Below are 15,741 nucleotides of genomic sequence, written 5' to 3'. Positions count from 1 at the left end.
AAAGTTTCATCTCCGTGTCCAGTTTATTATTTTCTCATTAAGCCTGCCCGGTTAGGCGAACCCAAGAGGGTTTGAGTGTTTATTTCAATTGTTCAATTGTGTGAATTTTTAATTAGCAAGTATACATCATACATTGTTTGAGGCTGCAAATGTTTGATTTTGTGAGGCTGAAGTCATTTACTTCAGCTTCACAAAGTGAAAAGCTGATAAAAGAAATGCAGCTATTTAGCATTTATAAGCAACATATACAAACATGTAATAAACTATTTATAACTTATAGAAAGACTCAGTAAGCAATGGCATTGAATTACTGAAGCTAGTGGAAGTGTGTCTGGCCCTGAGGTGAAGTCAAGACCCCAACTCTCTAGTATGTAACTTTGTATACATTTGACATCCAGAAAATATTCATATTGATTTCAGTTAAATTATCCACCTCTCAGCTATATATAAGGTGTATATATCATAAAAGTAGCTCTTTCTCTCTCCCTCTCTCTCACTCACACACACTCGAGGGGCCATTGTTGTAATTTGATGAAGCAGTCAAATGCAGCTTGCTTTGCCAGTGGGGTCCAATCTGCACTCCTGTGTATGCTGCCCTCACAGTGAGTCATCTGAGTGGAGAAGTGTCCTTGTTCTATGGCCTGGATGTTATCAGAGAGTTTTTACCCCCCAGAGGGGTAAGACTGCCACACGGCTCCTTCCCTCTTCTCTCTTTTCTTTCTCCATCTCTGTCGCTCTCTTAGGGTAATGCAAATGCATACTCCATACCCCCCCCCCCCACCCCCATCTCTATTTTAAGAGTCTTGTCCCCAGTGTGAACGGGCGGTGCTCGGGGCTGGCAGAATCAGGGAAGGTGGAATGAATGGACACACATTGTGTGAGCTTAGACCAGCATCCCTCTGTCTTCAGTGTATTCTTAATCCATAATCCTTTAAAGTTGTTCAATCTAGCAGCACACGGTAGCTACTGGAGCTGCTTAATAGTATGCCTCATGATTTTAAAGGAAGACATAACCAACCCATACCCCTGGAGGCCTTTGAGGAAAGCCATGACAATGTTGTGTTATTTGGCTATAAATAACTTCTAATGCAACGATTCACACAGGCACTGAATGCCAGCACGAATTTTTCCAACTGGAAAGATCTGATTGTGCAGACACTTTCAAAGAAAGAGGGACATCATACTCTTTCAGATCTTCCCCTGCAGTGTATATGGTGTATCTAAAAAAGCTGCTTGATTAATATAAAATATTAATTCACTGACTGATACTGACCAGATGTTAAGTTGTAAAATGTGTAAGATCCTGGCTAAGAAGTCTGCTTGGTCCCGTATAAAACATGTTAATTTCTTTTCTAGTTTTGCTCTATTTAAATAAAATACAACCTCTTGTGGACTCAGGAGGGGGGGCAGGAGGGGGCCAGTGTCCAAGACAATATGATGAAGTGCCATTTAGGGTGCCCTACCAGTGGGTAAAATATGATAAAATGCCCTCTAAAGTACCCTTCCAGCAGGCAAAACATGGTTAAGTGCCATTTAGGGTACCTCTCCAGTGGTCAAAACATGGTGGAGTGCCTTCTAGGGTATCCTTCCAGTGGAGAAAACACAATACAGTGTTGGCAGCTTTTCATGGTAGAAAATCCCTTGTGTGTTTTTATAACAGAGGTGCAGCTCTTGTACTTTAAGTCAAACCATAACATAATTTTAGATGATACCAGGGATTGGAACTGTTTTATCATAAATACATCAGAACTTTCAGCACACTGGTGCCCCACCACATACAGTTGGTGCCTTTTCTTTTCTTTTTTTTTTTTTTTCACTCCTGCTTCTCACACTCCCCGAATCCCCCACCGGCTTCAACTGTTCACTGAGACAGTAGGAATCTTCTTTTAATTGGTGTATTTAATATAAAAAGGACACCCAAATTTAAATATGAAAAAGACCTTGAACAGGACTGTCACCAGTGTAAACATAGCCAGCGTCTACATGCTGGAGATGCTGAGTGGGTAATCCTTTTCATGCTGAAACCAGCAGCAGAATCTGTTCTGCTCAGTTCAGAAGTGTTTTGTTAAGCCTAGAGGCTTCTGTATTTGAAAGTGGTTATAATACATCAGATCAACACAAAGGCATGAATCACAGGTGGAGAAGTTCCTTTATAGTTTGTTCTTGAAATAGTTTTTTCTTGAAATGTTGTTTAAAAAAAAAAGTAAAAGAAAAACTTTTTTTCCCTGAAAGGAAAATATTAACACGACCTCTGGCAACTTACTGACATGCGTATCAGTATTTGAAACATGTCTGGACTGAAAGCTGTAACTATTTATTTCAGTGCAACTGCAGTATCACAATAGCACACACACAATAACTGAATTCCTGTCTGTCATTGGCTGTACTGGTGGCAGTGAACAGATTTTCAGACATGTCAGATCATATAGCCTTGCAATTTCACTCAGGGGTGGAAGGTATCAACAGTAGAGAAAATGCACCAGTATAAATTTGCTCCACAATATTAATTTTGACTGTACCGTCATACCGTGCTGCCCCAAAAAAGTGTCAGTGAGACATCAGACAGAAAACAATAATCCATAAATTATGTTGGACAGCAGTGGTTAGAGTACAGTAATGGCTAGCGTGTAATTTCCATAAGTGTTTTAACATTTCACAAGTATTTCTGGTATGTCATACCACTACAGTCCTACCTTCAACATATATACAGAGATATAAATTTTAGGTGATACTGCTCAGCTCTAGTTTCACTTAAAAGCACATAATAAATATGCTCTGGCTCATATAAAAAACACACGCAAACAGCCAATCACTTAACTGCTGTGTTGTTCATTTGCAACGTTGACATGTGAAAAAACAACAGTAGCAGCGTAAAGTGAGAAAATGTGTGTAGACGGTGAGGAAATTGTTAATAAAAACTGACAGTTCAGCTCGCCAGTATGGCAGATGATGTTGTTGTTTTTCTTAAGTCTAGTAAATACATTACCTTGATAAATAAAGTGGTTAAATTGAAAAATAAGGCAGGTGCTTTGAAAATAAGGTGCTCAAATTCAGCCTTCATTCTCCTGGTATTTATCAAAAATAGGTTATTAAAAATTCTGAATGATTATTGATATAAATGAAACATATCAGTTATATCATTCAGCTTGAGGCTCATTACTATATTTGGTAATTCAACAATTTCGATATTTTAAAGAAATGCAGAATATAATACAGATTGTTATATTGTGTATATAATATCTTATATGGATGTTTTCTTTTTTAGATTTATCAGCAGCAATATATGTATATTTTATTCTTTCTTTCTTAATTCAAGTTGTTTTATTTGTGTTTATTTTCCTTTTATTGTTATGTATAATATGAAAAATACCTAAATTTACTGCTTCAGTGCTCTGATGTCATTTTGGACTTAATATATATATGAATAAACAATATCAGTTGATGCAACAATCTTAGCATTTTTTACTCCCTAATATCAGCATCTGCCCCAAAAATCCAGTATCAGTTGGTTCTTTAATTAGTTAACATATATAACAGTCCTCTGTTGCAAAATAGTCCCTTTACAAAAACATATCAGTGCTCTCATCAATTGCCTGCTGTAACTAGACAGGGATATTAGCATTTTCTATTTTGCATAATTTCTCCCCTGAATGAGGTAAAGTAAGTGTTTGGGGGAAGAGATTCATCACAAGATATGGACAATTGGTTTTCCTTCCTCAAATATATTACTCAACTTAAAAACTCCCCTGCTGGGATCAAATTAAGCAATGGATTAATGTGTAATGTCGCTGTATGTCGCCATATCAGTTGGAAAATGAATAATATTGTATTTGCAGCAAAAGAGTACCTTAACTGGGTCAGTGTTCAGTTCATTTCTGACAAAAATCAGTGTGAGTCTAACTAAATGAAATGTCAAAAAGCAAAAGTCATGTCAGTTAAAAACAAGTTTGTTGTTGAGATGCAGTCCTCCTGTATGTGCTCACAAAGTCTGATTTTAACCTCTTGCTGTGCCTGTTTGGACCCACCAGAGAAAACCACCCACTGAAGCTCCAAACTTCATGAACCGTAGCTGGTGAACCTTTTCCCCAGTGGAGCTTTTTTTTTTTTTTTTTCTAAGTGCCGTTTTTAGAAGCACGTGGGAGAGACATGGATACCGTAGTTCAGCGTGTAAATGCTCTATCAATTGCTGGTGTTACCCTGAATAAAAACACTGGTTATTTTTTGTACTCTGAAATTGTTAACACAGGAAAAAACCCCACTGAGAGGTTAAAAAACAGGCAAAACCACTGATTCAGTGTAAAATTCCGCCTGGCAGATAGCGTCTGCTACCACCCAGCTTTTCATCCGAGTCACCTTCAACGAGGCACCTTTCAATGGCTGTGCTGGCTAGAAAATGATGTGTGCGCTCAGTGGAAGGGGCTGCAGAGACCACGCTGATAAAATTCCTATTGATGGCAGCCTGGGGACGCAGGGCGAGGGGAACGAAGGAGGCATGCCTTTTTCACCTCCCTCAGGTGGGAGGCCCATCTGCCGAGGCCTCACTTCTGCAAACTCCCAAGAAGTTCTAATTAAGACCTACTTCGCACAAGTGATCACAGTGTGACAACGACACAAGAAGTGGGCCAGAGATACAGCGCAGGAGACAATAATGAGGTGCAATATCTGATTAGCTGCAGAGATTATAGTTTTGTCTTACTGGGTCCAACATGGCGCAAAGGACGAGTTCAAAGAGTCAGATAATCCTTCATTAGCCCCTTGTACTCTCATGATAATCATTTATATACACTTTAAGGAAGGAATTGGGCTCTAAATTTAGACTTTTTTAATAGTCCTTATGTGAAGTGCTCCTTTAATGTATTCTTAACTGTTTTGCCACTTTTTGTTAAGCTTGACTTCCTATGATTACTAAAACATCTAGGCTCTGTGAAGCGTTTTAAAAAGGCTTCAGAAGAGCCTTTAAAGTTGGCCTCATTCACAGAGACTATATCCTGCCCTTTGTTTCTTTGCTTATCTGTGCCCTACTGGCACATGGTTTGCAGAATTGCTGCACATAATAGCCTACACAGCACTCAACTACTTTGATCTTTTCTGGGGGAAGAGCAGATTCATCAGGCACTGGGCATCGCTCGCCTTTTTCAAGATGCTTGACATGTTGCAAGCCTCGAGTGTGTGATGAGTTTCCTCTTTTGCAGAGATAAAATGGTGACTGCAACTGCCTAAAAACTGGTCACATACTGTCTGATGAGATTATACAGCACATTTAGATAACGCTGCTGATTTGATCTGTCTTTACTGCTGCAAGTCAGTACTGTACTGCCTCTGACAATGTTTTAACCAAAACACATTGAAAATATTAATAACAAAAGCTGGAAAATGTGTCAAAATAATCCCTTGAGCTCTGTTTAGCTAAGAATTTGAGCACAAAACTGGTCACAACGTTAAGCGGGAGTCAGTGGACGGCTGGACAAAGGGAAGGCCATGTGATGTCAAATGTTATCTTTGAACAGAGACAGAGGTCATGATTTATGCAACCACACATGGGTAACATGATGACACCAGTTTTACTTTGATAATCATTTAAAAAAAATAAATGTCAAATATTCTCTTACAGTTGCAACTTATCAGTTGTGAGAATTTGCTGCTTTTTTGGTCTCATATCTCACAGGGTCCATGCTTGACAGTCATCGACCACTGAGCCCTGTACCATCGTAACACTGTGATTTACATGTGCATCAGAACTGATCAACGTGTATTTTAAGCAGTGCCAGCCAGCCTGATTTAATAAAAGCAAAACAGCATAAAGTACTTTCCAAGTAACATCCAACATACAAACATATATAAAGGTATAACAGAAAATATATAAAAATATATCAACAATATCATCCTCCATTGTGATGTTTCACTATGGACATTGTCATGCTGTAACCCTAATTTCTCATTAAACTGTATTTAGGTTTTGGACTTTTGCTTGGACAAAACAAGCTCAGAAAATAGTTCACTTTGGGCTCTGGGACATTTTATAGACCAAAGGATTAATCAAGAAAGTAGCAAACCAATTAATCTATTCTATAATAACAAATAAGTGTTAGTTGTAGTAAATTATGATTCATCAATGGGGGAAAAAAATCTGCATGTTATCTTAAGATTAACTAAATCGGCCACAGTGATCCGAGTTCAGGCTAACTGCTAACCTCACTGGGTGCTAATCAAAGTTACACAACATTGCCAAGCAAATAAATTCCTGCTTGAGCACAATTATGAAAAAAATATGACACAATTCAAACTAGAATATAAAAGTATTTGTCTCTTGATTTTGACTACTTTTCATAATTTTGAAGGTCCCATGGGGCACAAAGAAAGGGAAGGCACTGAGCCTCAACAACAAAGCTAATGCTGGGGGGGGGGTCTCTGTAGTGGTGAAAGATAAATTAGCATTTAGCACATATAAAGGTTAGTCATCTTTGCATCACATCATTGCTGACTTTATACATACACATGAGTCATACAGTGGAGTTAATACACAGAGATTACAGTTATATTAGTGCACGGTGATTTACAGGAAACAGTGCTGACTGTGAACCATGAGTAAGATGATGAATAAGGCTCGGGTCATCATGGGATTTTCTGGTCGAAACTCTTGACCTGGCCTGATTTTATACCCCCAACCAATTCATGCTGACAAATCTGACATTCACATCGAGCCAGCCATCCTCCCACTGCACACTGTAGACAAGCCTGTTGCTGTCACTGGGGTACATTTAAACAAGCTTCAACACGAAGCCCTTGAACCTATACTACATATGAAGCAGAAGGAGGTGAATTCTAATTACTTCATCTATAGCGCTATAGTCATTGTGCTGCAGAGAACAAGAACCCTCAAACGCTGCTATGACTGAATTCACATATCATGAAAGAGTGTAAAACAATAGGTTGGAAACCCAGCGACCGTTGAATGGTGCAACCCACACTAGAGCACTTCACATGTCAACAATCTGACATGAGGGATGTAGACAACATCCTCTTATGCAAAGCAAGCTGTATCTTCAAGGCATAACAGTCTGTATGAATGGCCTTTTTTATTAACCGCTCTCACCCTTTGCTCAAGCATTTGATTCAGGATTATGCTGTGAATCTTTTGCACAGACTTCAAAGGCTACTCTTCATTCATTCGGATCTTTTGATGGCATTATGTTGGTTATGTGAGGTTTCCAGTTTCAAGGGCAGGTAAATGGCATTAAGTACTGTGTGCAATGGATTATTCAGTCTAATGTTTTCCCTATTTGTGCAGCAGTGCAGCGTGGGTTTTGAAGAGGAAGTGACAGCAACTCATAAAAATGTCCACTTTGGTTCCAGCTGGGCCTGTGACATGTATGGATTTTTTCTGACTGTGGTGAAAAAGTAATGAATTCCTGTAAGATGGTGGTTTACCATGTCTGCCCAGATAATTACATTTCATTGGACTTCATTGAAGGATAGTGTGATAAGCATAGCATAGCTCCTTTAAGAAACAGGGAAGTGCGTAATTTGTGTATGGCGTATATGTGTTGCACTTGAACACAGCATAAGAAAAGTCTCGTCTGTTGCTTCACAACTGCTGTAAAACTGACTGGGGTTAGCCCTAAAGTATGCTCAGCAGAACAGGCTAATGTTATACTATGCTAATGGTAGCATTGTACCTTTAAAATGATCCACTTTTCTGCATTAAAACAGTTGTTTTTGCTGTTAACATGTTGTCAGCTGCCCACTGGCATACCCATTATGCCTTGGGCTGAGAGTCAGCCAATGTGAGTCTGTGTCCCTGATCTGTCAACCAATCACAAGCTGTGTCCCTGACTTGTTGTGTCTAACAGCACTGATCCATAGATGTATTAATAGATCCATGTGCTGATCTTAAATGCAACACACAATGGAATAACATGAGATTGACTTTTCAAAATAAAATTTGTGTTGATGAGTAGTAGGCAACACATGACCGAGGTACTGCACATCTCAATTTGTGAGATGTACCACTACGCTGCCGTGCTTGCGGTATGTCCTGAAACTTTGCTGGCAAAACCTTCAGTTCTACTTTATAAACTTTATTTTATAAAGTAGTCTTTTCAAGTGCAAGCCTGCAGTTTTTGGACCAAGACCTTTTGGCCATGGGCATGTTGTAAGCATTGCAGAAAGTTATTTATTTATGACTACCTCTAAAACACAATTTCACTGTATAAATCAGAGCTTGAGTCATATGTCAATGATATTTTAATTCAAACGGGAAACCCTAATTATGTGCTGCTGACTGTGGTGCTCAAGCATGAAGATCATGTGTTTAATTTGGAGTGCCTGTCAAGGCCTAATCCTACCCCCCATGACAGTGGCATTTGTAGCAAGCTGCAGAATAAGTTGGAAGTAGATTTACCGAATATAGTACAGCTTAAACTGGCACTGCAGAGAGAGAAGTCAAGCTTGGTGAACCCTCCTCCAGCGCTTTTTCATTTTTGGGCTGAGAAGCATAATCCAAATATATTGCTCTGAAATATCACATCTTACATATACTGTTACATCACTGACTTTCCGTCGAAATTCTACATTGCTGGAGTTTGATGAAGGGCAGTTAAGGTTGGGATCACACACACGTACTTACACACATACACATAAGTGTTCCTCTCGGCTCTGGCTATCTGTTATAGTTTGACATGTGGCAGCAGGCGTCGCGGTTTTTGGATCAATAGGTACAAGGAACAATGAGGGATAACACCGCAAATATGACATTATACGGAAAATAGTGTTTGAATCTGTTGGTATTTTGATGGTAGAGGCTAAAGGAATGCGTGTACGTGCGATGCACAGAGATTTTGTTTTGCCTGGCGTGCGTCCGTGAGCAGAAGCCCAGGCCGCCTGCTTTCATCTGCTGTCTGTCAAGTCCTGGTTAAAATCATCATTGCAGCAAGTCTTAAGCTGACCTTCAAACCTGACTCCTCCAGGCCAACAGACACGCTAATTAACGGTTCGCTCCATAACTCCACAAAGTAATTTCATTCCCTGTATGTCTGGCTCCAGAATAGACTCGGCATACTGAGATCCAGGACTGGAAACCACCCGGATAATGCATATAAAGTAGCTCGCAGTCAACTTTAACCTCCCCCAGTCCTCCCAATAAATGTGTGCATTTGAATGGGCCCTCCTCCTCCACCAGTGAACCAGTTTTTCAATTTTTCAGCCAAATGTGTTTTTTCCATGAAAATCCATCTGCCTGTATACCCCAGAGTGACTGCTTGTACAATCACAATGCTTTGTGAGGCGGGGACAGTACGAGCCCAGAATCGGGAGACGTCACAATCTCCACTAAAGGGATTTCTTACCATATTGTTGAGGCTTAACTATATACTGAAGTTAGTAATGACGCTGCGATGGAGCATGTGCTCGTAAAATAGGACAGCAGACACACATTCCCACCAGAAAGCAATCTGCTATGTTGACGCTGTGAATACTGCACTTTATCTGCCATCTGTGCAGTACACTTCCAAATGATATTTTCATTATGTGGGATGTCAAAGAATATTAGAGAGTCGTTCTTGAATAATGGAACAACAAGTCTTTTTCCAGTTCATTTTATCTGTAGCATGTGCTGTTCTTCTTGCAGGAATTACATCAATTGTACTGGTGTTTATTATCATACTCCAAATAAGTACCAAGACCAAGACAGTACGTCACTTTGTAGACCGGCCATTGCAAGTGAAAATATGCATTACCATCTTGCTGTAATTCATGTTGCCCTGTACTCTCTTATTTTCAGTTGATTTCAGAAACCATTGCAACATTTAAAAATTGCAATATAACAACGGAAAATAGGTCTTAGCTTATTATTGCTAATATTTAATCAGACAGTTACTAATATTTTTCAGACAAAATAGGCAACAGACAAAAATTGTAGCCTATTATACACTTTAGTCTTACATTTTCTTAACCAATTAAAGGTACTATGAGAAATTTGAGTATTTTGTTGTTTTTGGACAAAAGCAGTAGTATTTACACTATAATAACCACAAAATATAACATCAAAAATCAAATTATCTGAAGAAAATAAACCTCAGGGTCCTTTTGAACTACTCACTGGAACTTTTTCCTGGGAAAATGTAAACAGAGGCTTGCCCAACCCGATGGGAGACATTAAGAAGAACTATGTAGACATAGCAGATCTTCTCACTAATCGTTTTGTTAATTTAGTTAGGTCATATAGAAGCATCAGTCTTAGAATGAGACTCTTTTATAACCAGTTAAACACTCCTTGCAGTAGCTTTAAATTAAAATGAAATCTTTACATAACCCTTATCCTACCAAGCAATTAAGAGCCATGGAGTAAATGTGCACTTTGTTTTGGCCAACAAAGTAATGGCTATAGGTGAAGGTGGTGATAACACGGCAACATGGGCATGGGAGTCTCAAACTTGCCCGCAATGCACCTGGTATATGTAGGCACTGCTGCACAACTCACTTTTCTTCATCAATATAGCACATTGAGGAGTTTATGAAAGACTTTATTGACTTTGTTTATCGTCAACACTGACTGGACATCCAACCCACATGCCCAGCTACTTCTGAACGTCACCCTGGATATGTGTCACATTGATGCAAAAAAGACAGTTTGAAATCCAGTTTGATTGGCCACTGCATCTGTACTGAGTCTCAACTGTAGAAATCTGATTGATACTGCATTTCAGACCACCTCTAAATGCAGCTTGGATCTGATTTACAAAAGTAGTGTTTCATGTTTTTTGATCAATATGGATACAGTGTAAATATGCCAAAGAACAGATTTTGGCTGGCAGCCTGAAAGGCGGTACAGACCCAGCAATAGGCTCACCACAGTACATTTAACAGGTGGACAGTGGAGGTTCCTTTACCTACCTAAAACTTTGTTTTACTTCTGGCTGGATGTTGGTTAATTAACATCTAAATGTGTGAACAGTAGGTATATAGTGTGAGGGATAATGAATGAGAAAAATCCATGAATAAAGGGACAACAAGTAAATGCTCCTAGACTTTGAAAAACAGTTTTATTTGGCTAATCTGTATATAAAGTCACAAATGTGAATGTCACTTAGAGACATAATATTGAAATTGAATTATTGACTTAATCATTTAATGATGATTAAAAACATCTGGTTTATTAACAGTTATATTAATTTTGTAATTTATGTCTTGTTAATTAATCATCTTAAATTGCGTTTGTGCTCATTAATTAACAAATAATTAAACACAAAGCAAGTCTTTAACAATAAGGGGGCACACTGCAGCTGCCGTGAAAAGATTAGAAAGCACATTCACCACTTAGTAAATAGAAAAGAACAGTTTGATTGATCAGGCTTCATAAAAGTGATGAGGCTATAGACCAAACCAGCTGTCAGTTTATTAGCAAACTTGCAGATTAAGTGGCTTTATCAGAAATCAGGCACTGCTCATGCCCTGTGTTGGCCAGCAGTTTTAACATGGTGATGCTAAAGATGATGTTGGTACAGCTGTAAAAGCTCCCGTGATTAACTGTTTAAATCAGTTCTGGGAAAAACATGGAAGATTTGTTTGGAGTTTTTTAGCTTCAGTGGTCCTCTCTTGGATGTGTTCAGTGAAACTGTTTGGAAATGTTCTGCTGAGAATGCTGTGGGATCATTGCATAAAGTGCATGTACACAGTGTATTCAGTGCTAATATTAACCAGTTCTTATGAAAAAAAATGCATACATTTTCTAGAAAATCAATATCCAGCTTGACTTCAGTGTCAGTGATATTGCATGCAGTTGTCTACTGCTTATTATGAGGAAAGCAGCTCCACCACTGTTGATACCTCCACAGAACAGACTTCAACAACTCAGTACCTGACACTGCAGTAGTCACCTTTGGCAGTTCTGTATTATTAAGGGTTTTCTCTCTGGTTAGATAACAGGTATAAACTCATGTTACCATCTGCCCTCAGGCTGTTCTTCCAGGCTGCTCTGAACTCTTCCGCTATGGCCATGTTTGAGCCCAACGGGGTTAGAAGCAAGGTGCTTAACAAACACGGTCATTAACCATTTAACAGCCCCCTCTTTTTTTCCCTTCTGCTGCTCCAGATCATATTATTCATGATGAGTAACACCGCTTTCCTTACCAGATATTGCTGTAATTTGGCCTGGAGAGTTAAAACCGAGTCGCCTCGAGCGTGTTGATTGGGGATGTGCCAGGATCCCAGGCTGAGGTCAGGGCCAAAACACTCACAGGACAAATTATTGCCCATATTTTAAACTGTCAATAATACACTGACCTTGTCACTGCTCTTTCATGACCACATCAGTCACCATTTATGGCTCAATTAAAATGCCATTCTAAATTATTTATCATTCAGTCGTTTGCTGGTCCGTCGCAAGCCAAATGAAAGGTGAGATGAATAAGAAAAACATGGTTTAGAATCACTCCTCATAGACTACAAAAATGTTCAGTGAACATCAGTTGTGTTATTCTAATGATTATATCCCCTAAAATGTCTGAGATTACCCTGGGCTGGCTAGATATGGTACGTAACAAATTCTAAATCTAAATCTGTCTAATATGCTTTATACAGGAAAGAATATATATATATATATACATATATATATATATATATGCTAGTCACTGATTGTGAATTCTTTTTTCTTTTTTACTTTCCATGTGGGAAAACCACATTAAACGAAATGTTAATTGCAGCAGGACATGTCTGGATGGACATGTCTCTACATTTTTGTAGATCTGCATGTGAGAAGAATGACTTGTGACTGGAGCAATCATTGTATATCCACGTTCCCAACAGAAGTCTAGTTTGTCAAATGTCACTACAGTATAGTTAAACAATAGTTAGAAACTTGTAAAAACATAACTTGGTGATTATATCCTTGGCAGACCTCTTTGTGTAGCCTCTGACAGTCGATGAACCCATTCGCACTTTTCCATCTATCATCACCTCTGTGATGCTTCCAAAATGAGTCCTCAGTGTGGGCTTAAATTGGCCAAGGACAGTAGAGATGAAAGATAGCCCATAATGAGGTTTCTCCCTTAGGAATCAATGTGTAGCTTTGTCCCAGGGGCCACTGAAGGTTGTCTGTAAAATCACTCTACTGCGGGGTCCTAGTCTGAACACCCAGCCTATTTATCACCTTGCCATCGTGTTGATGAGCAGAAGTGAGTCTTATGCGGTAACAAAGGACATTTTGGGATGCACTTTAGTATTGATTAAATTAAAGAAAAAACCCTATGGGTGAAGATTTATGCGGTATACTTGTCATGCTGCGTCTTCTGCTGGTATTGCGTGTTACCTCCGTGATCATTGCACTGCATAATCAAATTGCCCTTTGGGAATCAGATGACTTTGTGTCTGGGGGAGATAATGCAGAATATGATGATCAGCTAAACCAGGTCTGACTTTGTGTGTCGGTGTAATCATCCCTGGATTGATATGAATCTGTAACATCAAGGATAAGTCCTCACTGCTTCTGACAGCTGAGAGCAAAGGGTGCAAATCCATAATCTTTCACATGTTTTACAACATTTACTTTGTGTCTGACCTTTATACTGTAATTCAAGAGGCACTCTGCAAAGCTAATTATTATTGAAGCTTAATTGAGTCAGAGGCTAAGAAGTTGTGGAATAGAACTTTGCCAAGAGTGTAAATGGAGGAGGGTGAATACAGATGTGAATCTTTACAGTAGCCACTGGTTGAAAGTGGATGGAGATGAGATGTGATGAGATGAAGGGAACCTAATTTGTATGGTTTGAACACATAATGAACTGTGTCTGAATCACATACAGTAGATAAAGAAGTGGACAGAGCCTCCGAATCTGAAAAGTGAAGCCAATGTGCAAGTGCCTTAAACTTGTGTTCTCTCCAGTGGCCAGAAGGGAGCAGCTCGCTGGTTGCAAAAAAAAAAGTCAAAAATGACCCTACTTGTTACCAGATTATGACCTCAGTAAAGAGTTTTATAATCAGTTTATGGTCTCATTTGCTAGGTTCAAGTCCTCTATACAGAATGACGGTCATTTTTTTGAAATTATGGTCAAATTTAGAGTAAAACTGACATTACAGCAGGGTATGCTTTAAGGCAGGGCTCCGTTGTGACTGACTGGCCATTCTTAGTCAGTCCATCCAGTGAAGCACACAGGGCTCACAGAGGCTACATTGCCTATTTGTCAATGGTGTGTTTAAGATATGGGTAAGTTTAGGGACAAGAAGATCATGGTTTGGAAAGATCACCAACCAACCAAGGCAATCCTGCTAATGCCATACTCCAGGCTTTAAAACGGTAGTCCACAAAAGAAAGGGTGATGTCACAGTAGTGATGTCCATTAATAAAATGTACTGTCTATGGTCTGAATCTAAAACATTTTCTCTCATTTGCTTTCTCCCTTCTCTGCAGTCCGTCTGCTTTGAGGCCAGGCAGCTGTGTGGGGCACCGGGTGTGGATCCTGCTGGCCATGACCCACCTCACCCTGGACTTCTCTGTGTGCAGCCCCCTCAGTCAGGGTCTGGGTATCAAAGTCACGCCTAAATCGGTACCTCGCTCACGACCTCGCTGGCAGCCGCTCTGGGACACACCCAACAAACTGCACTGGAGAACAGTGAGCCCGTTGGCCCGCCGGCTCCTAAACCCTATCCCTCCACCCCAAGACAACAGGGCAGGGATAGGGTCAAAAGTCAAGGGTCAAAAGCATCGGAAGCCAGTGCATAAAGGACAAGCAGTGTGTAAGGAGTGCCGGTTGAGATACTCTCAAATGGAGACAGGCGATCCTTTGGCTGTAATAGCCGAAGCTCCAGCAGCTTTACCCAGCGGGAGCAGAGGAGACACGGTGAGGTTATTACTTAGAGCTAGGAGGCAGCTCAAGTGGGAGAACTATGACAAGTCTCAGGAGGGCCGGACTACCACAGTGGCCGGATTTATCGACTGGGGACCCACAGGGACAGATAGCATAGACGACGATGGCAAACCAGAGCCCAACATAACGCTGTCCACCAGGGTCTCAACTACCACAGTGGCCACAACCACTAGCACTACAACCAGGCTCTCCCAAAGGACGTTCACTGTGGTGACCACACCAGAGCCCAAGAGGCTAAGCACCACTAAGGCCACTGTCGTGGAGACTGCCAAACCACCAAAGTCATATGGGGAGCCACCAGGTAAGACACATAAAACAGCTAGTGTGAATTTCAAGGTTAATATGCATGATTATGGAAAAGAAGTCATTGTTCAACGCTTTTGTTGCATATTTGCCTCAGTCACACTTTGAAGAGCTATCCCATGTCTTCAAGTACAAAACAGGGTGCCGTGAAGACGTTCCCCCAATGCCAGCAGTGTTCAACCCTCCACTTCAGGTTTTGTTCTGCAAGTTTTCATTTTAACAAAACAATAGCTCAGTTCATCTTTAAACAGAGATAATTACATGAATAAATTCACGAAATCAGTGTTGAAAATGAACAAGAAACCTGCATGGCGCTGAAATGAACACTGTGAATTTAGTGTCTTAGATAAATAGGCTTCTACAAATTTCATGTGACTTAAGTTTGTCATGTGGTGAGGTATCTAAGACTATGTTGACACTTTGTACCAAAAAATATGTGATGTTCAGATATCAGCCTTTAGTCCAAATTTCTTAGTTCTTAGTAGGAAATTTGAATTGGAATGTCACCTGCATCAACTAAATGTATACCTATCCTGGAGGTTTGGGCATAAAAACAAAGCAGTCCTAAAATTCAGAAAAA

The 15,741-nt window shown here is 39.8% G+C and overlaps 1 protein-coding gene across 1 annotated transcript in view; it reads left to right on the top strand.

Moving 5' to 3' along the window:
* ajap1 (adherens junctions associated protein 1) overlaps positions 1-15,741 on the top strand; it is a 71,706-nt gene that overhangs the window by 25,049 nt on the left and 30,916 nt on the right. Inside the window, exon 2 of the mRNA XM_084721633.1 lies at positions 14,402-15,159. Coding sequence (XP_084577759.1) covers positions 14,402-15,159 — 758 coding nt within the window. The remainder of the gene's footprint in view (positions 1-14,401; positions 15,160-15,741) is intronic.

This window comes from Lutjanus erythropterus, chromosome 6 (assembly GCF_056507025.1).
Source record: "Lutjanus erythropterus isolate fLutEry1 chromosome 6, fLutEry1.hap2, whole genome shotgun sequence".
In the NCBI taxonomy this organism is placed as follows: Eukaryota; Metazoa; Chordata; class Actinopteri; order Lutjaniformes; family Lutjanidae; genus Lutjanus; species Lutjanus erythropterus.
This window is presented reverse-complemented; position numbering and strand designations above follow the sequence as displayed.